The following is a 23441-nucleotide window of genomic DNA, read 5'->3' as shown; positions in this document are numbered from 1 at the left end:
AGAAGGGAGCCCGATGTGGGACACGATTCCAGGACCCTGGGATCGTGACTGAGCCGAAGGCAGACGCTTAACCGACTGAACCACCCAGGTGCCCTGAAAAAGCTCCTCTCTTACACATAGTATCCCTGGGAGTAGAATGGGGAGCCTGGGATTTAGATGATCACTGGTGACACCAGAGGACACGTACAAAAAGCTAATGGTTTTCTGGTCTGTGTGATGAGACTTTCACTGTTTTCTATCAGGGCAGATGGTATTCCTCAGCTCAGATCAGATTCGAGGGACAGCTCCTTGGAGCATCTAGGACTCGAGTCCTGGGTTGGTGGCTCAGGGGGTCAGCTACTTTGCATACTACCCCAGCACCGTAACCCAAGGAAATCATTTGCCTCTCTGGGCAGACAAGTGCCCATCCTCAAAATGATAAGAGCGAATGAAGTGACGGCCAAGTTGTTGTCCAGCCCTCAGTAACCTAACATGGTATTCTATCGCAGCACCTGCCAGACTCACTACAACCAATTTTGGAGAATTGTGTGTTTTCTCCTTTTAACTGCAGTTACAATGTACTTCCTGCCCAAAAATTTAAAAACAAAACAAAAAAAACTCATGCTCTTCCGTGAGTCCAGGGACAGCAGCATAGTGGCAGGCTACATTTAATAATTATCGTTCCCTTGTAATTACAATGTATGATCGCTGTGGCTTGCTAGGAGTATGGCATAAGATATGCCTAATGCACATGTGACACTCTTGTTAGTGATCTGGTCCCTTTCCTACTTGATAAATTATTATGGGTAGAGGTTATAAATAGAGCTAGAGTCTTTGCACTTTGACCTCTCTGTGGCACCATTTATGGGAAGCTAACACGTGGTTCCTTGATCCTGGTGCATCTGGCCAGCCCATAACTCAGGCACTTGGATGAGGACTGGGTGCCAGATCAGTATTTGTACTCCAGAGGAACTCAACGATAAGATGTAGATAAAGGATGGAGCTTAGCCAAGCACCAAGGGAAGAGGACTGTTCTCCAGTATGGCCAGGATAAATAACCATTTAGAAAAGTCAGTAACAATAGCTTTGGCTATCCTAGTATAATTATAGCTAGGATAACAGGCTAGTGTTTTGGTTTTTATAACTGTAATCATAATTTCCATGCCATAGCATACCAGGAAAGGGGGACAGATCTTAAGTTTGGGTATAATATTATTGAATACTCATCTATTTCTGGTATTTTACATCTTATAGTGATTCTATAAACTTGAATTATGTACCTACTATGTGAAATAACGGTGAGAGAAGGATCCAAAGTTATGATAAATCATTTCTATGTTCAAAGTGTTAAAAGCTGATAGTACAAATTATTAATATTTGAAACTACTGGAATGGGATCCACAGATAATATATAATATAGGTATATAACACATAGGCATATTTTACATACATATATTCATTTTGAGGATAAATTATAAATTTAAAATAAAAAATAGAACAGCAGCATTCTGCAGAGATTAGAAGTGAGGGAATTTGGGTTCAGTTCATCCGTTTACTTCAATTCAGTAACAAAGCATGTTCTGAGCCTGACACTGGACTAAATGCACCTTGGACATAAAATGAATTAAATAGGGTCCATCCCTCAATGAGTTCACAGTCATGAGAAAAAAGAGCTACAATCCAATGTGAGACAGACTTGCTTTAGTAAAGATGTGGAGACAACCATGCCTGAGGGGCAACCTGTGCTGGGGGATTTTGGACAGGACAGAGGGTGGGGCAGATGTGGTTATTCTGGAAATTCCACAGAAAGAAGAGGTGACATGTAGTTAGGCTGAAGGATGAACAGAGACTTTGCCAAGGGGTTTCAGGATTTCTGAAGGTGACTCTGGAAGGTAACTGGGAAATGGGTTAGGGAGGAGAGAGGGAGGGGAGAGATGGAGGTGTGGAATGGGGGGGAGGGGAGAGAGTGGGGGAGAGAGGGAGGGAGAGAAGGGGGGAGAAGGAGTGGGAGAGAATGAAGGGGAGTTGAGGGGGGAGATAGAGGAGGGAGAGAGGGAGAAAGCAAGCCTGCTGCTTGGCTGTTTCAGTGGTCAGAGGGAAAACTTCTGAAAGTTTCAACAAGGGTAGTGGAAAGTGGCCCAAGAGGAAGGACGGTTGAGCCTGCTGAGGGCAAATCCACTGACCCAGCTGGTGGGACCAAGCAGAAAGGACTAGTGGAGCTTAAGGCCAAGGTGCACGGCTTGGCCACCTGGATGAATGCCAGCCGTAGGCTGTATTTGGAAGGACAGAGCAGAAGGCTGGAGGAAAGATATGATTTAGAACAAGCTGGATGTATGGTGCTCCTCAGATATTCAAGTGGAGATGCATTTGCGAGAGTATGATAGATATTTTGGGTCCTGGTTCTTTAACTACCTGGAGTTAGGGCTAGCGACATGTACAGAAACCAAGGCCCAGGAGGAAGAGACTTGCCTAAATTCACCCAGCTCGCAAGGGAGACAGCCAGCCTGAAACTCAGAGCCTAACCTCAGGTTCCCTCTGAACAATGCTGGAGTTGTCCATGGTGCTGACATGGAGCCGGCCAGATTCTAGCCCTAGACATAGAGCACTGCACTTTGGGAAACACAGCCTGTCCCATCCAGATCTACACAGCAAGAGCCATCACATCCCCCAACGTGCTGCATTTCCCTGCACTCGAGGGAGTGGGGTGAGAGCGCATCTCCACCATTGTTTCACGACCCAGCAAGCTCAGGTCCCCATAGGTGAGATGATTTATCCACAGTGGCAGAGCGTGAGTCAGTCAGAGCCACAGAGAGCACCAGGGGAACTCGGTGATCTAATTCAGGGAGAATTAAAAACAGATGCTTCTGCTCTGCAGTCTGCGGAGCCCCCCGACACTGCTGAGGACGGAGACATCCGAGATTTCAGGTTTTCCTCCACTCCAGAAAACAAAAGTGCTTGGGAGCCAAACTCACTTGCTTTTAACTCCTAACGGCTACACACAGAGGACTGAAGAAAGGAATGTTTTAACTACATTCCCCTTAAATTAACTTGATGAGTTGGCGACAGTGTGCTAAAGAAACTGTGGCAAGGTCCAAGTATTTATAGGAGCATCAGCCGAGCTGAGCTCCGACTGGAGAAGCTACAACCACGCTCCTCTGCAAAAGCACAGGGAGTGGGGGGGAGAGGTGTTACTACAAAGCCTAGCAGAGTCTCCGGGAAGAGAACAAAGCTTGTGTGCCAACTGACGAAGCAGCTTGAGATTTAGGACAGACACTTATTTCTTTGGAAATGTACAGAACAATAATTTTGCAAGAAAAGTCCCCATACTTAAAACTCCCATTTTTAAGAGAAAAAGACTAACCAAAGGAATTGAATCTACAGCTTTAATCGTTTATCACAGTTGAGTCACGTGGAGCACGGAAAAGGGTTTTGCAACAGCACCATGGCACACCGTCAGGTCATGTGATGGTCTCAACGCAAAGCATTTGGTCACATGGCTCAGCCATCTGACGGAGAAGGGGATGCAGGCAGGGAAAGGAGAGATGTCGAGGTAAATGTAACAGGAGCTCCTGGGGACTCAGGTCTCATACACAGCCCTGGTCCTTCTGGGCACTGAGTCTCACCCAGCACAAGCTGTAGCCTATGTTTTGTTCAGAGAACACCTAGCGTGGGTCAGCCTGGCCTGGCTCCAGCCCTTTCACATTCATGCTTTGAAACTCAAGAGTCAGGACTTTTTCCAGACTGCTTTCCTCCTGACAAATAGCATTCAGCATGGTGTGCATCTCCCCAGGACAGCGCTTCACAAACACCAGACCCAGCCTGCAGGAGATGGGTGGCGCCACCAGCAGCCTCCTGTCTCGTGTGTGTTGCCGGGCACACAGGCCCCAGAGGGTCCAGGGAGCTGTTTAAACCCCCACCAGAGTCCTAAATGACCATGATGAGGTCTACAACCCAGACTTGGAATACAAACATTCTCATGTGCTCGTTCCACCAGGGGTAAGTCTCTGAGCTGGGACTGCTCTGGGGAAGCAGGACTGAACTGCACGGTGGAGGAGGGTCACCTCTGACAGAGTGGAAGACACCATCAGGGTCTCCAACTCAGGCCCAGGCCCTCCTCCAGCCCACAGGAATAAAATGCTACTCCTGAGTTCCCTGGAGCAGAGCACGGGAACTCCTGGCCACTTGTGAGCACCCTACTGACCCCATCCATTCTTTCCAAGATCTTACTGCAGACTCTTCCAGAAAAAGGGAAATAGAAGTGCAGGGACCAAGCTCCAAGAAGATCTTGTGTGCTTTGCAGAAAATGTTTCACCATCTTCTTAAGTTCTGATAGAATGGAGGTGGAGATTCCACCTGGAGTGGGCCCACCAGCTTCTTCCAAGAGAAGCCCTGTTTGACTGGGCAAGGAGTGGGCTCAGTGTGGGAGGAGATGGGGGCACGGGCCACGGCACTGACCCAGATAGAGCAGCCCAGGGCAACTGGGACTAAAGCCAAGGTGAATTTGTCTTTTAAGGCTCTGTGCTCATTTGTTAATTCAGTAAATACTACACAGTCAACTACCAGGATCCAGCTCCTGCTGTAGGTCCTGGGAATGGGGATGGGACAGCATCCCCCCTAGTCCTGGCACCTACATCTGGGGGTTAAAGGCAACATAATACAGAAACAAATAAGCAATTATTCATGGTGAGGACAGAGAAGGAGAAAAGAAAGGAGCAGTGGTAGGTGACCTGTCAGAATGGCTAGAGAATGAGGAGGTAATGTGTACCTGGGGGACAGAGGGACGAGGAGTGGCCAGCCATTCCAGGAGCAAGGACATGTGTTTCGGGCAGGGAGAAAGTAAAAGCCATGAAGACCAGAGCAATGGTGACCACTCCCACAGCACACCGTCTGCCGGGCAGCCTGCGGGGCCCCGTCACCACACCTGGTGTCACTCAGGTATCAGTGCTGGCGCTGATGAGGGCAGTACCTCTCCCCCAGGCAGCCCCTCCCCCGCCCCAGGCACGATCTGGATAACTCACAGGCACAGGGGTCTGTGCGCAGAGTCCCAGTGCCCTGTGTCCATCGGTGGCTTCTGTCCAGGTCCTCTGCTCTAGCCAGGACAGCAGGTGCTGCTTTCTTCTGGCCACTTGGCTAAGACTAAGGAGTCCTTTGCTCTGTGTCAGCCAGAGTTGGCCAGACGACTAACCTTCAGACACTGCCCTCTCCGGCGAGTTGTCTGCTTCAGATCAACCCGGTGACTTGGTGTGTTCCTTCCACAACAAGGCACCCCAGAGGAAAACCGTGTACGCAGGGATACACACCATGTGTCTGCCAGCCAGGGCACACCGTTCCACAGGCAGATGCCCCAGCACTCGGGGGCCACACACACTCCCTCCATACGAAGCCTGCTCATACTCCAGCTCCTGAGGGCAGCTTCTCAGTAATTTCAGAGGGCAAACAGGAATCAACTTGACAGACAGAGTCGAGTCATTTTGTTAACAAGAACTCAGATTAGATTAATCTGTGATTACATGGTTCTGCAGTGTGATAAATTGGTTAATAACAGGATTCCCAATGTAGCGGCTTAACAGGAATTCAATAATTACAGGTACCCATAATTGTACTGTTAGCCTAGGAAACGCGAGCACCCGCCTGCCAATCTAATAACTCAAAACCTATCTGGGACCGTTGAAGTGGTTATGATCTGGAGAGCATGCTTTCAGTATTAACCAAGCACCTGATAAAATTACCCCTTTGAACCTAACATACCATGTTGGATACCACAGTATCTCACAAACTCAACTGCAAGGTCCTCGTTTTCCTTGTGAAAGGTCCAAGCTGAAGAATTCTTCCATAGGTATCTTTGTCACTGGTAGCTCTGTTTCCCACGATAAAATGAGTGATCAACAGTTAATAAGGATTACATGATATCTGAATTGCATCTTAAGAGTTTAGGAAACTTTTTCACTGATTTGTCTTTGCGGGGGAGAGGGGGGTTGGAAATCCTCACCATAATTCAGGGAGACTGTCGGGCAGGGACTTGCCCAAGCCCACACGGCCCCCGCAACAACAAGAGGAAAAGGCAGGATGTTGGTCCCTATTCTTCCTACCACAGCACATAACTGTGCTCATGGTTCATAAAAGCAGATTGCCACTTTCCACAACTGCCCTTAAGGGGAACCATGTCTTCATCATCACGCGTTCTAGATTAGCAAGGCACGAGCTCACGAGGTTTCGTTCTGCCTCCTATAAACTGCAGCGTAACTCAAAAAGGCCCTCTGAAATGAAGGGAAAAAATAATTCTTGTTTTGGGAGCAGGGGTTAACTAGCCATAAACTTCCCTGACAATATTTTTAATTTTTCCAGTACTATTATAGTCTTCGATGGTAAGAAAAATGGAACAGTGCATTTAAAACATAAAATGGTCCATTAGATGGGTCTTGAACTTGTTTTTAAAACTCCAGATAGTACAGCCTTGCTGTTTTGTCTTTCCAAAATGTCAAAATTTGGCTAGGATTAATGGTTCTCTAAATCAATAGGATTTCACGTTTATAAATGGTTTATGGCTCTACTGGATATAAAATGTTATGAGCTCATGTATTATCATCATCGCTGAGCCTTTACTGAAATCTACTGACATTTAGTCGGCCTCCAGACCAGACATGGAAGGAGCACAGGATGGAATTCTCCAGAAGCCTGGCGTGACGCAGCGCCCATGTTCAAATAATCGGGGTACAGGGACAGTGAGAAGGGGGGCAAGGCTCATCACTGCCATGACAGAAAAGTGTCACTGGACCAGGGCATCCCTTCCCCAAGGCCAAGGGAACCCCCTAGAAGTTACTTAGTTAGGAGATCTACAATGGGCTTCCCAAAGCCATGAAGGGAAGGAAGGACCCCAGTCAGGCCGCAGTATTCTGTGGATAAATTTCTTAAGAAAAAACTGCCCTGAATCCTATCAGTCTAACACAAACATCGTCACTACTGCCAAAGGTCCTTCCTCATGGCTACACGTCTGCACACTTTGGCTTCAGCAATATAATCACAATTTTGGGTTATTTTCACCAAACACCTGTTCTTGCCTGAAAAACGGTCTTTGATCACCACTGAGTGACGTTCAATGGCGTTGACTCCATAAACACACTGTTTTCTCCGAGGCTGGATATCGTGGCTCTTACCATGTTGGTAGGCAATGAGATTTCGTAAGGAGAACAGAAGCCAAGGTCATGTTATGCCACGACCATCTGAGGTGAGATCCATGGATTTCTCTGACCTTGTGAAAAGGTGCATGGGCACAGGGCTTTCACACCCCTGCTTATATGTGCTGGGATGGCCCCTGAACACCCACACTTCTGGTTCCCTGTTTATTCTGTGAAGCACGTGTGCAGTCTATGGACAAGCAAAAGGGTTATGTGGATGTCACCTTTCTCATTACAACAAACACATGACATACCCTGACACCAGCTGAGTACGTTAATAAAACTTCAAAGGCTCCCCACGAAAACAAGTAAGTGATTTTCGAAGAAAATGAACCTATCTGAGGGCGCCTGGGTGGCTCAGTTGGTTAAGCGACTGCCTTCGGCTCAGGTCATGATCCTGGAGTCCCTGGATCGAGTCCCGCATCGGGCTCCCTGCTCGGCAGGGAGTCTGCTTCTCCCTCTGACCCTCCCCCCTCTCATGTGCTTGCTCTCTCTCATTCTCTCTCTCTCTCTCAAATAAATAAATAAAAATCTTTAAAAAAAAAAAAAAAAGAAAATGAACCTATCTGAGACAGTTCCCAGGGACACAGAGCTAAAATAGATCAGAGCCGACTGCTTACTACCGAGCCATAAAATTACACAATACATATAACGCAAACCGATCACCACACTGGTAGGATGTCACCACATTTTGCTGTCACTAAGGGGGATCTTTATATATGAAAGATCAAGCACTAAATTCTCCCCTCTCTCTTCTTCCCAGTGTGGAGCTGGACTTTAAGCAGCAAGAAGACAAGCTCCAGCCAGTTCTGAAGAAACTCCATCCTTTTGAGGAGACTCAGGTTGCACCTTCGCCTTACTCTCAGGAGCCCTACTCCGCTACTCCCAAACAAAAATCCAAACCCGAATCTAAAAAGCACGGAAGATGGAAACTCTGGTTTCTTTAAAACTCATGGTGTGTGGAGCCTAAAGGCCGTCTTTAAAACCCACTGGAGTTAAGTAAATCCTTTTCCAAAACGAATAGGATCGAGTGAGCCGTGGCTGGCTCGGGCGCCTCCCACTTCCCACCCTGCTTACCAAAAAGGCCTTTGTACCAACAGATAATGACCAGAAGCAAGGTAGTAAACGTCATACCTTGCCCGCTGTTCTTTGCCGTTCACAGATGTGGGATGTAAATTCTGAAATGAAGCTTAGGTAGTCAAAGATGATAAGTAAAAAATTCTATGACCCCAGCCCCACCCCAGATCGGCAAGTGTGTTATGGTATCAGCCTGCGACACGGTGGGCTGTCACTCTGTATACAGCTAAAACTCATAATTATTTTCAAGCCTTTACTTTTTCTTTTCTTTTTTTTAAATAATGAGAAGAAAAAGCAAGCCTTATGTTTGCAAAGGACTTCATTTTTATGTTTAATTTTGCAAATAAGCAGGGGGCGAGTGCCATTTTCAGCACATCAAATTCTGGAGAAAGCACAATTTTTTCAAGTGGTCGGAGACCATACTCTCTAAAATGTGACTATATGTGTATTTGCCTTCATGTGCTATAGCGCTAAGCCAAGTGACCACATCTCAGTGTCACACTGACACCTCAAACTTAGCATTCTCTTCATCTCCAGACCTGCGACATGTTTACTGCTCACTTTCCATATGGCCAGCAGCCAGGAGTCGCCCAAAGTCAGGACATGCCTTTAATCACTGAAGTTGACAGGGTCAGAGCTATTGGACACTAAGCTTTCTTAGATCTCATTTTTAATCTTTTGGTACCCAAAGGCCAAATGATAAATTCTGGGAAGAATTTGGAAACACACATAGAGATACACAATGGATAATACAGTCACCAATAAATCACAGGTGTTCTCTGCCACCGGAAAGTGTTTCCGTGGATCAGTCCTTGAGACACTGTTCATCACCAAAAGCGCAGCCAGACGTTTCATACAATTCATTCTGCTCTGTAACCACCGTGGAAGACCGGACCATCTCAAAGAGAAACCGCGTGTTTAGTTTAGCTGCTACCAACAAACAAACTTAATGTCACCTACATCTAACCTATTAGTCAGTTGTACTCAATGACATACCTAGGGGAAAGCTGTGAATCAAATGTTTTTAGGTATTTTTTAAATAAACAGTGACACTGAGAGTTCTCTTTTGATTACACATTGCAATATAAATCTTAGTTCCTTTATTTTTCCACTCATTCTTTTGCACCTTTCCAAGTATCTTTTTATAGAAATCAAAAGCCCCTCGTCTACAAATGACTCAGTCTGTCAATTTTCTGCTTTTCACGATAGGAAGTAGAGAATCTTATTTTGCCTGTTTTTGTACAACTTAAATTTTGAATAGTTTGTCAACATACAAGAAAACCTAGTCTTCAAGTTTCTGTCCAAAAGTTTCACATCTAATCTCGTGCTGACATGGACACCTCACTGATTCGATGCCAAAAGCGAAGTGGCTACCCTTGGTAAAAGGATCTCTACCCGCATTTTTCACATCAGAGCTATTTTTTGCCGTGCGTTTTCCTCCTCACTCAACAGCAAATCTATTTTAGTTCTAAGTGTTTCAATTCTACAAGGACCTAGTGATCAGACATCAGACCTGGAATTGATAAAAATGAAGAGTGTATCCTGTAAGCATTCTTTAGGGACTACTCATGCTATACTGCAGATGTAGGCTTTAATTAAAAGAAAAACACACATCTTTTGTGGAAGCACTACGTGAGGATAGAAATCCTTATCAGTAAGCAGAATTGAGAAATATTTTTGTGCAAGGAAAAGGACAGACATGTTAATCCTGTACCATGAAGGAAGTGCAATTGTTTCATGTAGACAAAAATTCAAAAAAAAAAAAAATGTGTTTCATGTATTTTATACTGTTTTTAACTAAAGTTATAAAAATGTTTGCAACAAGTTATATCCCCTTGTGTTTTAAGAATCCCGACTATCCTGGTGAATTGAAATAAGGGTGTTAGCAGCTTTCTAATTAGTGCTATAAATCTGTCTCAACAAGAGGGCATCCTAGTAAACAGAATGACATCATTGTTTGAAAGCAGTCTAGACCCCCCCCAAAAAAAAAAAACAAATTTTTTTTTTCAGAGTCAAAAAGGAAACTGAAGATAAACTAATTCCTATTTAAAACTAAAAGTATCTTCAGAATAGAAAAAAAATATTTTCCAAAATCATTTCATAATTTAATTGCAATGTGTCACGAACAGATGCCGATTCTTCTCTTAGAAAGATTTAAGTAAAAACTTTGATACAAAACCAAGGTAAAAAGTACAGTGTTCCCTCATATGTATATGTACACATGGCATTACGTATAGAGAATAAATTATTATACTTGTCACTAAGTTCTTTATTAATTTTTAAATAAAAAATCAAAGGTAATATTTTGTGTGGCTCTTAAACTTATTTCATGGTCTCGATAATTTGAGGAAATACAAGTAATCGAAGAAAGTAATAATAAAGGAAGGATACTGGGGCTAAAAAGAACTTCCTCCAGTCTTCAGGAGAGGAAATGATGGTCAGGTGGCCACCGGCTCATCTGGCCTGGCTGGAGGGGGCAGCGCTGAAATGCAGCTCAGACGTACTTACGAGACCCCAGACGCTGGCAGGGGCTTCAGCCACCAGGAGAACAGGGCACTAAGCACAATACAAGCTCACAGCAGGATCTAGCTAACTCGTGTAATTTTTAAAGAACCTCAAGGAGACAAGTGAACTCATCAGTGTTTCCAAGCCAAATCCTGTAATGGCCCCATGGAGACAGCTTTTCTCTACATCATCCACCAAGCAGATCCCAGCCCCAGGGGATTGGCCACCTCCTTCTTTTCTTCTTCTTTGGGGGAGGAAGGGAGGGTGAGTGAAAGATCGACACCCCAGCTGGGCTGAGCACCCTGTCCCTCCAGCAGAGACCAACCCAATACTCGTGCCCTCTCCCAAGGGAGAGGTCCGCCTGGAAGCCTGGGAGCAGAGAGGTCCCCACCCCCTTCCCTGCTGTCTGCACTAACAGAGTCCACCTGCCAGGATGGTGGGACCACTGAAGCTGAGACAGAGGCTCTGCTGCCCTCACACGCTCACCAGGGAAAAGAAGAGATGGGTGTAACCCGTGTGCAGGGTGTGGAGGAAGACCCAGTGCGCCAGCCTGGGGCATCTGGGGAAAAATCCTCCAGGTCCCAGTCCCTGCTCACTCTGAGCCACCTACAGGTGCTGCATCGATAAAGCAGATACAGCAAAGGGCATTCCCTCGTGGGTACTTTCCTAGTGACTGGTTTGTGACTGGCCTCCAAGGAGGGGTCCCAGGGCCTCTGCATCTGCTCCTTGGATCTCAGGCCCTCCCCCAACCCCAGCAGAGTGTAAATGGGGAGGAAATCGAGGTGTGGAAAAACCTTCCTAATTCACAAAGGGCATAGGATGTGGGCAGGGTGAGGAACACAATCATGGATTACAACTCAGATGACGCACCATCAAATCAGAGTGCCTGCTTTGTGCCTTTCGGAGAAGAGCCAACCAGGTCGTGAGCGTGTCCATTCCACGCCGCCTGGAAGAGCACGGTTCCTTTACGAAGCCCACCACCAGAGGACTGACCCTTCCGGAGCACTTTTATCAGCGAGTAAAATCTGACTTGATTACTAAGCGAGGCAGTTTTGTTGGTGCAGGGTCACCTAAAGATTTCAGCAGCCGCTTTCCATACTGACACATCTCCTTTCATCTAGAAAAGCTCTATCACTGGCACATTTGGTCTGAGATAAGTGTGTGACCAATTTATTTACTGGAAGAGCTATAGGACTCAGAGAGAGCGTTCCATGTTGTGGCTTGGTGTTAACTAATCATGCGATCATGTGCAGCATACATTTTGGCAGATGAGAAGGTCACGTGAGAGCAGCATACTGCCTTTTAAGTAGCTTGATAATTAGCTGAAGATACCTTTGTGGTTCAGTATGAATATGCAAGGACTGCATAGAATATTTTACCCAGGCAGTGACATGGTGTTCCTTCCTCTGCGGTAAATCCACAGTCAGGGACCAACCTCGAGAAAACACTAGAAATGTGGATTTACCTCTGCGGTAAATCCACAGTCAGGGACCAACCTCAAGAAAACACTAGAAATGTGAGAAAGCCAGGAAGAATTGCTGTACCGATACCAAATAAAAATGAATATACATAAAGCCATCACAGCTCCCACGCGCACGCACGTCAGGCTACGCTTTTCTGAAAGCCACAAGTCTTCAAGGTAGATTTATTGGCAAACATACCATGAGAGACACTTTTTATGACACTCGTATAGAAGAGAGAGGTACCATCCACTTGGAACTTTTATAACGTATTACTTTCTTTTGCAAATGAAGATGAAGAACAGAATTTTTTAAGAACGACATTCATACCTTAACTCCTTTAGAACAAACATCGCAAAAAATGAATGTTCATGCATAGGGACGAAACACACCTTGGTGAAAATACTGGGTCAGGAGTCTTGGTAAAAGGGCTCTCTTCACTGGGAGGCCAGTTCTAGGACACTCTTTTCCAAGTGCAGAAACAGGCCAGATCCTTATACATTACCGAGGCTCAAAGAAAGCACTGGGTTCTCACTAACCGCATCTCCCTGACCAGCGATGCCGATCTCACGATGAAACACAACCCGGGCCCGTCCGTGTCACCCCCAGTTGGTGCTCAGAGCAGGAGACAGAATAACTTCCACCAGGGAGTGTAGTGACTCAGGAGGTGTGCTGGTCACAAGAGCACAGAGACGATCCAGGCACCATTTTCCCCATTCCTAAGGCCTCCGGGTGCATTTTGCAAGGGACTCTTTCCTTAGAAAAGGCCCACAGTTTCATTTAAGTGAATTAGCAATTGCCAGTCTTCTGGTGGGTATCCAGGCCATAGAAAAGTCTTTAAAGGTCCTTCTTCTCACTCGATTACATTTTTAAAGGACCCATGAACAGTGTGTAAATCTGATCACCGGCAAGAAGCAAAAGCACCTAATATCACAGGGGGAGGCAACAGCCCTGTGGATGACTCCTCTGGTCTTCTCTCAACCCAGCGGTGTGTACAGTGCTGTATTCCAGCAAAGACACACGTGAATGGGGGGAGGTGCAAGGTGGGGGGTGGGTACCAGTCACCCAGCAAAAGGCTGGTCAGGGCGCCGGTCCACAAACAACAGCACCTAACCCAGCACGGCTTAGACCCATATACCACGACGAGGAACACTGCCTGACACTGAGGGCCTCAGAAACTTCCAAAAAGGAAGAGAAAAATAAAATCTGAAATTGGACAATATAAAACTAAGCATGGGATGCCTGGGTGGCTCAGTCGGTTAAGCATCTGCCTTTGGCTCAGGTCATGATTCCAGGGTCCTGGGATCGAGTCCCGCATCGGGCTCCCTGCTCCGCGGGGAGCCTGCTTCTCCCTCTGCCTCTGCCTCTGTCTCTCATGAATAAACAAATAAAATCTTTAAAAAAAATAAAAAATAAAACTAAGCATATCACTCAATTATCCTACAGTATCAGACCCCAATGGAATAAAGATAAAATGGCATCTCAATTCTACAGCAAGGTGACCCCAAGGCTTCTGGGTCAGGGCCTCTTTCAGGCATCTACAAGATCTACGATTCTGTACTTGCCAGATGCAATTTTATTTGTTAAAAAAGTACGATACTTAGGATTATGGCACATTTTTATCCTATGCATGAGATGAATTCCAATAGCTCATTTCACACAGAATGCTGAAAGGTATAAAATGAACTACAACAAACAATACACAATCAACTGTACAGTGTTTAGGAAACACCACAGACACAGATAAAAGAAAAGGCTCAGGGCACCTGGGTGGCTCAGTTGGTTAAGTGTCTGCCTTCGGCTCAGGTCATGATCCCAGGGTCTTGGGATCGAGTCCCACACTGGGCTCCCTGCTCAGCAGGGAGTCTGCTTAACCCTCTGCCCCTCCCCCTCCCCCTCCACTCTCTCTCCAATAATTTTTTTTTTAAAAAGGCTCACACTGTATGTCACAGATTCTCCAGTGACATGGGAAGTCCCTCATTTCTCAGTTCCATACATAAATAGATGGGAAAACTGTCAGCCCATGACAGCATTCCCAACTAATAACATTCCAATGGAAACAAGGCCACATTCCAGGTATTATTGTTGACAGTATTGTGGAATAAATCATTACACGAAGCATAATTATTCAACACTTCTTTAATCACTTTAATTTTTAAATCCATTTCCAGTGATTACTTAGAAACCTTAAGCTGATTTACAGTTACACCATTGACATTCCACTTATGCAAAAATGAGTAGCAAACACACAGGGACTGAAATCTCTGTGATACACTGGAATATTACAGCGTACCCACGACAGGTCTGGAAACCATTCTCTGCTCTTCCTCTACTCTAAAAGGTCCACTGACTGAGTTTTTTGTCCACCCTGTCAGGGATATTTTTCTCCCCAGATCTTCCTCTAATCTAAATTCACAGATGACATTAAGAAGCTAATGCATCTGAGCAAATCAAAAAAGCAAGGTCAAGTACACAGAGCAGGACAGCATTTCCGTCTTCCCACTCTGTGGACATCACAAGGGCTTATGGTTCCTTGATGACTTAAAGAGTCTTCCAAAGAACTCATTTTAAAAGGTAATCGTCCTTCATGAAAATATCTTGATGCTGTTGTTGCTCATTGAGTAATTACAGCTTATTCAGAATCTATTTTGTCTTTTGAGATTCTTTCCATGACGGCCTCGTTGGTTTCACAAAAGGAATCTCCAGACTCTTTTTATAGATATTAAAGATGTTGGAATTGGGAAGAGTCAGCTTAGGGCCTAAATCCCCTTCCTGCTTCTAAAGACTCCTGTAGGAGAAAGACAGGATGGTGGGGAATGGGCCTGGACGTGAGTGGTTTGCTCTGCACCCCTGTTCCCAGACAAGGCCTTGAACCCTTGCTGACTGCTCAATAGGAACAGATCCCCAGCTGGCTAAGACTGAGCGAGGGTTCTCACTGTCATCCCCCATTCTTAGAACATGCATGGGCTCTTCCTCAGGAACTCCTGAGGGGTCCTTCAAGCCCTTCAGGAAAGGGGCAACCGACCCTCCCTTCTACCTCCAGGGGATTCTAGCGTGTGGCCCATGGAAATGACTGAAAGGGGCTAAAAGGAAAGGTGCTTACTTACTTCGCTGGTCAGCTGTCTCCCTACTGAGGATGAAGACCTAGGAGCAATTCACAGTCCCCTTCGATACCTCCTGGGCACCACGGAGATGAGCAAAACCAGTATCAGTCTTACAGAAAAGACTAGGGAAACCAGCTCTGGCACCAAACCAGGGTGCCAAATCACAGTTTCCATGCCATCTGTGAGATCTAGAACTATTTCTTATGTCTCTGTAGGACATTTTCTGCAGTCACATAAGCACGGTAAAGTTGAGAATCAAATGAGAATCTTCCCACTCGTTACACAGTGGCCGGCACAGAAATTGTCAGTAACGTGCTGCTATCATGATCACCACTATGGGCATCATGCCCGAGATGAGAACTTTCCCAAAGGCATCCGGAACCACATGGTCAGAGAGAAGACATCACACTCCACCTGCTCTGTTCAACCTTCGCTAGATCCATTGACTGAAAGCACCTTACAATCTCTCCACATTCCAAGCACCATCCAAACTTCTATGAGCTCCTTCTTGTCCTCCTCATCCCAGCTTAACTGCTTGTCAGCAGGGGATGGCCCAAGTGAACACCCTGCTAGGGTCAGGCCCCTAACCCTAGAACTATCTCTTCAGTTCACTAGCCCCGACCCTGGCCACCACCCCCATCTGCCCATCACTCACTCCCTGTAAGCCCACAGTACCATCATGTCACCCCCACCTCTGTAATCCAGCCCATTCCAACAGTTCAACCAGTTGAACTTGGTTTAACTTCAAGCCACACATCACCCATCCCACCTCAGGGCCCCTCAGAGGTCCACAACATGAGAGTGTTCCAAGGACACCCACGGCACAGCCCCAGGAAGGCAGGAGCACCAGCCCACAGGGGTGATCCTGGAGTCACCTCAATCTTAATCCAAGGGGCCCCGTCTCCACCCACCTATACAAAGGTGTTAAGATTAGAGAAAAGAACAGGATAAGGTAGACAAATCTACTACTGCAGAATAATGGAAAAGTCCACTGCAAATAAAGCCAACATACAGGGAAATGTTTTATTTCCTAATTCATACATGTGATCGTCCAAACCTAAATGAGACATACCTTAAAAAGGGAAATCTGAACGTAACACATGTTGAAACTCTGAAGCATAAAGTAGGCTGTTTTACTGGATGGAAACATACTAAGACAGCAATTGTCCCACTTCTCTGCTACCCAACTGTGACTTCACCCAAAACCGCATCCTTTACTCATGCCAGCCACAGAAACCAAACAGATCCAATGCTACCTATGTTCTTGGCTTGCTGCCTGGACAGTCATGTATGTCACCTTACTTGTCCCCTCCCCGGATAAGCAGAAAGAACTATGGTCACACAAGGAAGACCAATGTATCTAGTCTGGTTGCCAATGAAAACTCTTTAACTGGATGTTTTGTTCCTGGATTTGAAAAATTATTTTTTTGAAATGCCATCAACCAAACTTAGTGAAATGATAACATGCACTAGAAATGAGGGGAAATAAAAGGGACCTATGTGTGCATCTTTTGCCTAAGAAACCAAACTTAAGAATAATGGTTGGGAAGGAGAATGCTAAAATCTGGCGGGGGGCTGGGGGAGGGGGGGTCCCATAATACAAAACTTGAAAAACTGTCTAAATTATTATTAAAACTTTCTTGAGAAAAAAAATCACAGATGCAACTGCATACCTCAGTCATCTGTAGAAGAGAAACATCTACAATATATCAGAGTAGACAATAAAATAGCTGGGTTGGAGCACCTCAATTACTCTTTAAGGTCCTTCATAAAATTTTATTAATGGCATCTTAAATGTAAATATGTAGCAAGAAACCACCAGGAGAATAAAGACTTAGAAGAAAATACATATCCTTTGCTAGAAGTAAATTACAAGTAAACTAGAATCAAATGTTTCTGTCTCCAAAATGTTGTTTTGCTGACCCTTCAACTTGGACACTTGCTTCTAGAATCATAGAAAAATCAGCCTGTTCTATAAACCGGACTGTATATAAATGCATGTCAGTGGCTTGTTACAATGCAGTGAAAGTAGCTTACCATCAAAAGGCAGCTGGAAAAGGACCAGGTGGATTTTCGGGCCTGAGAGTAAGTGACATGCCTGAGAAGGATGGTCTTGGCCACCATCACACACCCAAGCACACGTCACTGAGCACTTACAATGAGTTCGGAATCCCGTCCCATGGAAATGACGGTTCGGTTGACTGTCCGGAGAAGTTTCTCCATGATTATCTGGACATGCCTCTGAGTTGGCCCCTGGAGGAAGACACACCAGTGAAAACCAACACCTAAGACAATCATTAGCATGCAAGCCTTGGCGGTTGTCACTGAATCCATTTACCCTGTAAAAAGTAAATCAATTATAACCCTTAACGAGATGAAGAATGGCCCTTGTCAAAGGCAAAAGCCTTCACAAAGAAAACACAAGGCATCTTATTAATTATAGTCCATTAATGGTAATTTGTTATATAATCATAGTAATTTAATTTAAGCAAACCTTAAAAATAAAACAAATCTGTTTAAACAATATAATGTTTATAATCCATGATTAGCCCACCAATTAGTTTTCTAGAGACACTTGTCCATCTGTAAATGGGAAGCAGGCAGAGAGCAAACCACAGATTATTCTGCACCAACAATCACGTAGAATACAATGTATTTATTTTAGCACACTATCTAAAATTATCATAGTGTGCCACAGATTTTTTTCCATCAGTAGAAATTTGCTCTGTTATTTTGTGTGTGATGGGATTCTTGATTCTTCGTCATGCACTTGGAAGTTGTTTAGATATGTACCCTAGGTGCTCACATACAAGGCTCGGGCAGGCACCACCTCCACGACGAGGCTGGGCCATACAAGCTTCTTCACTCCCAACCTTCTCCCCTTTAAGAAAGGGGAAGGCCCTGGAATGGGGCCGCTGGAGGCTGGCTGTTGGATCAAGGCTTCTAAAACCTTTCAAAGGCAACTCCCCTGGAAGTTATAGACACCCTTGCTATGAAGTGATTTCATCTGATCTCTTTCTTCAATGGCACTAATGAGGCTCTGAGATCATGAGCCCATGCAGGAAGGAAGTGGGCAGGACAGGTAAGTGCATGTGTTGACTGGGAAGGTGTCCAGAGGTCATGTGGGAGAGAGCACAGATTAAGCCCTGCTGACCTTAAAAACCTGGCCCATCTGTCTCCTGCTAGAGGCACAGATGGATGGACAAGGACCTATATGCCTTTCCAGACACACCCCGAGAATCAGGAGGATGTGTGCACGGGTACACAAATGTGTATTGGGCAGGGGAGGGTAGTGTTGGGGATGGGAAGCCGTAGGGTCAGATTTTCCATATGCACTTGCACCAACTTCTGATTAAGAAAAAAGGTCAGTGGACTAGGCGTACAATTTACAAATACAAAAGGAAATACCATTTAAAAAGAGAGAAAAAGCTAAAAAAGCACAGAAGGAAATTACTTGTGGGGAGAGGAAGGTGGGAAAGGAGGCAGAGAGCCATTCTTCTCAAAACTCTCAGAAGCACCAACAACTTAAAAACAAAAACAAAAAAAAAACCCCCAAAAACTCTGTGCATGCATTACTTTAAAATAAGAATTGACAAAAAGAATATAGATAATTAGCCTCCATTTGTTTATTTCTACTTTTTAATATCAAAGCCATTTTCTGACCTTAAGGATCAAAATCTGTCTTGGGGAGGCATTCACCTGATTCAGTCAGGGGAAAAACTTAAAGATTTTTAACTTAGAAGAATACACATTTTAATATTAGTATCTCACTTTATACATAAATAAGAACCATTGAAGGGTACCACTCAACAGAGACAGAGAGGCTAACACTTAAAATTAAGGTCATTTCTTTTTAAACGAGTCCTTTGTGCCTTTGTTAACTTTAAACAAAGTTAAAAATTAACTTTAAACAAGTTAAAAGTTAACTTTAAACAAGTTAAAAATTAACTTTAGGGCGCCTGGGTGGCTCAGTCGTTAAGCATCTGCCTTCGGCTCGGGTCATGATCCCAGGGTCCTGGGATCGAGCCCCACACTGGGCTCCCTGCTTGCCGGGAAGCCTGCTTCTCCCTCTCCCGCTCCCCCTGCTTGTGTTCCTGCTCTCGCTCTCTCTCTCTCTGTCAAATAAATAAATAAAAATCTTAAAAAAAAAAAAAATTAACTTTAAACGAGTTAAATGTGCCTTTGTGCAGTGAGGCAGGGGCTCGTGGGGATTATAGGGGGACCCCTGCTGCCGAGTGCGCGAAGACAGCCTGAGTAAGCACAGCCATTACTCACCACGTCCTTCCTGTACAGAACCTCCAGGATGTTGCTGAGCAGGTGGCAACAGGCCTCCAGGTCTTCCTGTCTCTCCAGATGGTACTTGAGCTGATCCGTCATCATGGGAAGCAGGATCTCTCTGCAGTCTGCAGGGGACATGGGGCTGCCAGTCAGCAGGAGACCCACCAAGATACAACTCTATTTGCTAGAAGCTTGTTTTCCTAGCATGTTACATTGTTTTCAAGCATGTTATATTTACTTTCTTCCAAATGTGAAACTGACATCTGGAGGGGGTCAGATGGCCGGATATGAGGAAATCACTTATCTTCCTCTGTAAATACTTTACACACAAGCAGGCATGCACACATCTATGTGTGTGTCTCCTTGTAAATATACAGTAACAATCCACAAACATATATAAACACATTGACATATACATCCCCTAGTGTGCAGATAGATATAAACACAAACACCAGCTGGGGCTTTGACTAGTTTCCTGTGCTGAACTATAAATTCACTGACTTACAACTTTTAAAGAAATATTAGTTACAACAAAAATTATTTGAATTACAGCTACTCTTATTTTTTCCCAGGAGGACCAAAGCATGGTTTCGTTCTGCTCCCATATGCCTCATAAATAAAGGTTTCTGAGCTCAGCCGAGTCGTAACCCACTAAATTCCCCACTTGATCTTTGCTCACTCCGGGACAACTTTCTGGTAGGCTCACACGGGCAGAGACAGTTTGCAGAAAGCTCAGGACTCAGATTCTGGAAAGAGGTTATCGGAGTTGCAGGTCTCCTCCCTTCCTAGCAGGGACATCTTGAGCAGCTCACGTTAGCTCTGAGTCTCAGATTCCTCATCTCTAACGTGGACACACGGCACTAGCTACTCACAGGTTTGGGGTACAATACTCCTACATGGTTAAGTTCGAAGGCCTGGGCCTCATTAGATGCTCAGGACAAGGTACTTGTTCTTATGACATAACACAGATACAGGAGAGGAGCGACAGCCTCTCTCTGGCCTACCAGACCCCTGCGCTAATGTACGGGCATGTGAAGGGGGGGGAGCCATGGGGAACGAGCCCTGAGCCTGTAGATGAGAGTCAGGGAGGCCTCCTCCAGGGGGGCAGTGCCTTCATGTGCTGGCAAGAGGAACAGTAATTTCTCACATGGGGCAGGAAACCAAAGAATGGGAAACCTGTACACAAAGTCAGGCAGGAAGGCGCATAGGGCACATTTAGGAGGCACGTGAACAGACACTTCCCCAAAGAAGACATACAAATGGCTACAAACACATGAAAAGATGTTCATCATCATTAGCCATCAGGGAAATTCAAATCAAAACCACATTGAGATACCACCTTACACCAGTTAGAATGGCAAAAATTGACAAGGCAAGAAACAACAAATGTTGGAGAGGTTGTGGAGAAAGGGGAACCCTCTTACAGTGTTGGTGGGAATGCAAGTTCATACAGCCACTTTAGAAAACAGTGTGGAGGTTCTTCAAAAATTTAAAAATAGAGCTACCCTATGACCCAGCAATTACACTACTGGATATTTACCCCAAAGACACAGATGTAGGGAAAAAAAGGGCCATATGCACCCCAATGTTCATAGCAGCAATGTCCGCAATAGCCAAACTGTGGAAAGAGCCGAGATGCCCTTCAATAGACGAATGGATAAAAAAGATGCGGTCCATATATACAATGGAATATTACTCAGCCATCAGAAGGATGAATACCCAACTTTTACATCAACATGGATGGGACTGGAGGAGATTATGCTAAGTGAAATAGGTCAAGCAGAGAAAGTCAATTATCATATGGTTTCACTTATTTGTGGAACATAAGGAATAACATGGAGGACATTAGGAGAAGGAAGGGAGAAATGAAGGGGGGTAAATTGGAGGGAGAGATGAACCATGAGAGACTATGTATTCTGAGAAACAAACTGAGGGTTTTAGAGGAGAGGGGGGTGGGGGGATGGGTTAGCCTGGTGATGCGTATTAAAGAGGGCACGTACTGCAGGGAGCACTGGGTGATATACGCAAACAATGAATCATGGAACACTACATCTAAAACTAATGATGTACTGTATGGTAACTAACATAACATAATAAAATAAAAATTAAAAAAAAAAAAGAGGCACATGCACAGAAGAGGGGGTGGGGGAGAAGAGGGGGGACATAAGGACCAAAGAACGTCCAGGTTTTCATTTGTCTTTTAGATAGGATCAGAGAAAAGGATGTTCAGAAAATTAAAGAACAATAAGGCAACAAACACAAAGGAGTAAAGACAAAATGTAATTATTAATTGTCTCTTCCAGTTGGGAAATCCCATTTAACTCCAGTATCTTCTTACCACCCTCGCTCTGCTTGTGACACCAGCCCAGCCACCACTGTTCCCTTTAAAGTGTGGAGCACGAGAGAGAAGACAGCAGAGCTCTGGAACATGAGACAGCCTTAGCTTGTTTTTAGGATTGTACATTTCAGGGCTTACGTTAATGACACATAAAAACATGTTTTACGCTGTTTCCTGAATTTTTTTAATAAAAAAAAATGGAGCAGGCAACACTGAAATGGTTCTTGCAAGTATGCTGAGACCCACTTAGAAGACTTCCCCAAGGACCACACGGTAATAGATGCCCAAGAGTGCAGGCGGGAGCCACAAGGACGAAGAAATAGCACAAACCCTTCTGTTCCACCTACTTCCAGGGAACTGCATGTAGGAAGCTCATGCTAAGGCTTTTTCAAATCCCATTTGGATTGATCCCCTGAAAAGGACTAACAGCAGCTCCATTTTTCCAGAAAGAGTTTGGTCCAGTGATTATATGATTTCACTTGTTGACAATGAGTCGTCAGTACTTAACACGTGAGGTGCTGACATGCTATGCATCTTCAAGACAGAGGCCAGGCCCACCCTCCCAGCTGTAATGTTGGGAATCACCGGAGGCCAGGGAGCAAGACACATAGCACGTGGAGAGATGCTATCCTGTGGGGACCATGAAGGACCCTCCATGTTTGTGTTCACGGATGTCAGGGGCCCTCACGTGATTCCCTTACCTTCTCAGCCAACAGCCCCGTAAACGCACAAGGGAAGTGCTCCAAAGAGCCAAGGCCTGCTGTCCGGGTAGGAACATGCAGAGGTGTCAGAGAGCAGCCCGAGACCAAACCAGTCCAAGGGAAATGCCCCAAGAAAATTACCCATGTCAGCAAAGGCAGCCTGGAAATGATTCAGTTCCAAATGCTGCCCCACTGGACACATGAATCCCAGAAGCACCCCAAGCCTAGTGTCTTTCCTACAGAATCTCAACACTCACAAATGACATCTGCCCCCAGTAGGTCTTGACATGCTGACCTGAACCACAAGGCCACATCCAGTGTAAAGACTACATACCAACCTCCTCGAACCCAATAGGCTGGGAAGGTCTTCTGGCAAACCTGTCCGGGTCCAACTCTACTTGCATCCATCCCCACAGCCCCTGGCGGGACATCTCCAGGATGATGGTCTTCATTCCCCTCTGTCTAAAACACACCACCCAGCTTGACCACCCTCACCAGGGGGCCAAGACGTTGGTCGCCCCGTCCACTGGTTCATCCCTACCACGGCCACCATCTTGGAGGGAAGTCAGATTTCCAAGACATCTCAGAGGGAGAAGTTGGAGCCACAAAGCCCTGGACCCCACAACACGATAAAGGAAAACAAATGACTGTCAGCTGGACAAAACAAGCGTAGGAGGAACCCAACAGAAGTAGAAGGCCAGTCCAGGGTGGGAGGAGGAGTGTGTCCGTGAACAGTCTCAGAAAATCAGAGGAACACAGTTCTGGACTCAGAGATGGCAGAAATGTCCCTCCAGGCACCGGGACCCAGGTGCCCTAGCCAAAAT

General features: G+C 45.4%; 2 protein-coding genes across 2 annotated transcripts in view; one reads left to right on the top strand and one right to left on the bottom strand.

Annotated features, from left to right (window-relative positions):
- Nucleotides 1-8101, top strand: part of INSYN2A (inhibitory synaptic factor 2A) — a 37349-nt gene extending 29248 nt beyond the window's left edge. Inside the window, exon 3 of the mRNA XM_021703875.1 lies at nt 7918-8101. Within this exon, the coding sequence (XP_021559550.1) occupies nt 7918-8101 (184 nt within the window). The remainder of the gene's footprint in view (nt 1-7917) is intronic.
- Nucleotides 1-23441, bottom strand: part of DOCK1 (dedicator of cytokinesis 1) — a 428835-nt gene that overhangs the window by 281550 nt on the left and 123844 nt on the right. Inside the window, exons 26-27 of the mRNA XM_044916230.1 lie at nt 19576-19703; nt 17458-17553 (exon numbers count right to left, since the gene is read on the bottom strand). Coding sequence (XP_044772165.1) covers nt 17458-17553; nt 19576-19703 — 224 coding nt within the window. The remainder of the gene's footprint in view (nt 1-17457; nt 17554-19575; nt 19704-23441) is intronic.

The sequence above is a fragment of the Neomonachus schauinslandi genome, chromosome 6 (assembly GCF_002201575.2).
Source record: "Neomonachus schauinslandi chromosome 6, ASM220157v2, whole genome shotgun sequence".
Lineage (NCBI taxonomy): Eukaryota > Metazoa > Chordata > Mammalia > Carnivora > Phocidae > Neomonachus > Neomonachus schauinslandi.
Note: the sequence above shows the minus strand (reverse complement) of the source record. Positions and strands in the feature narration are given on the sequence as shown.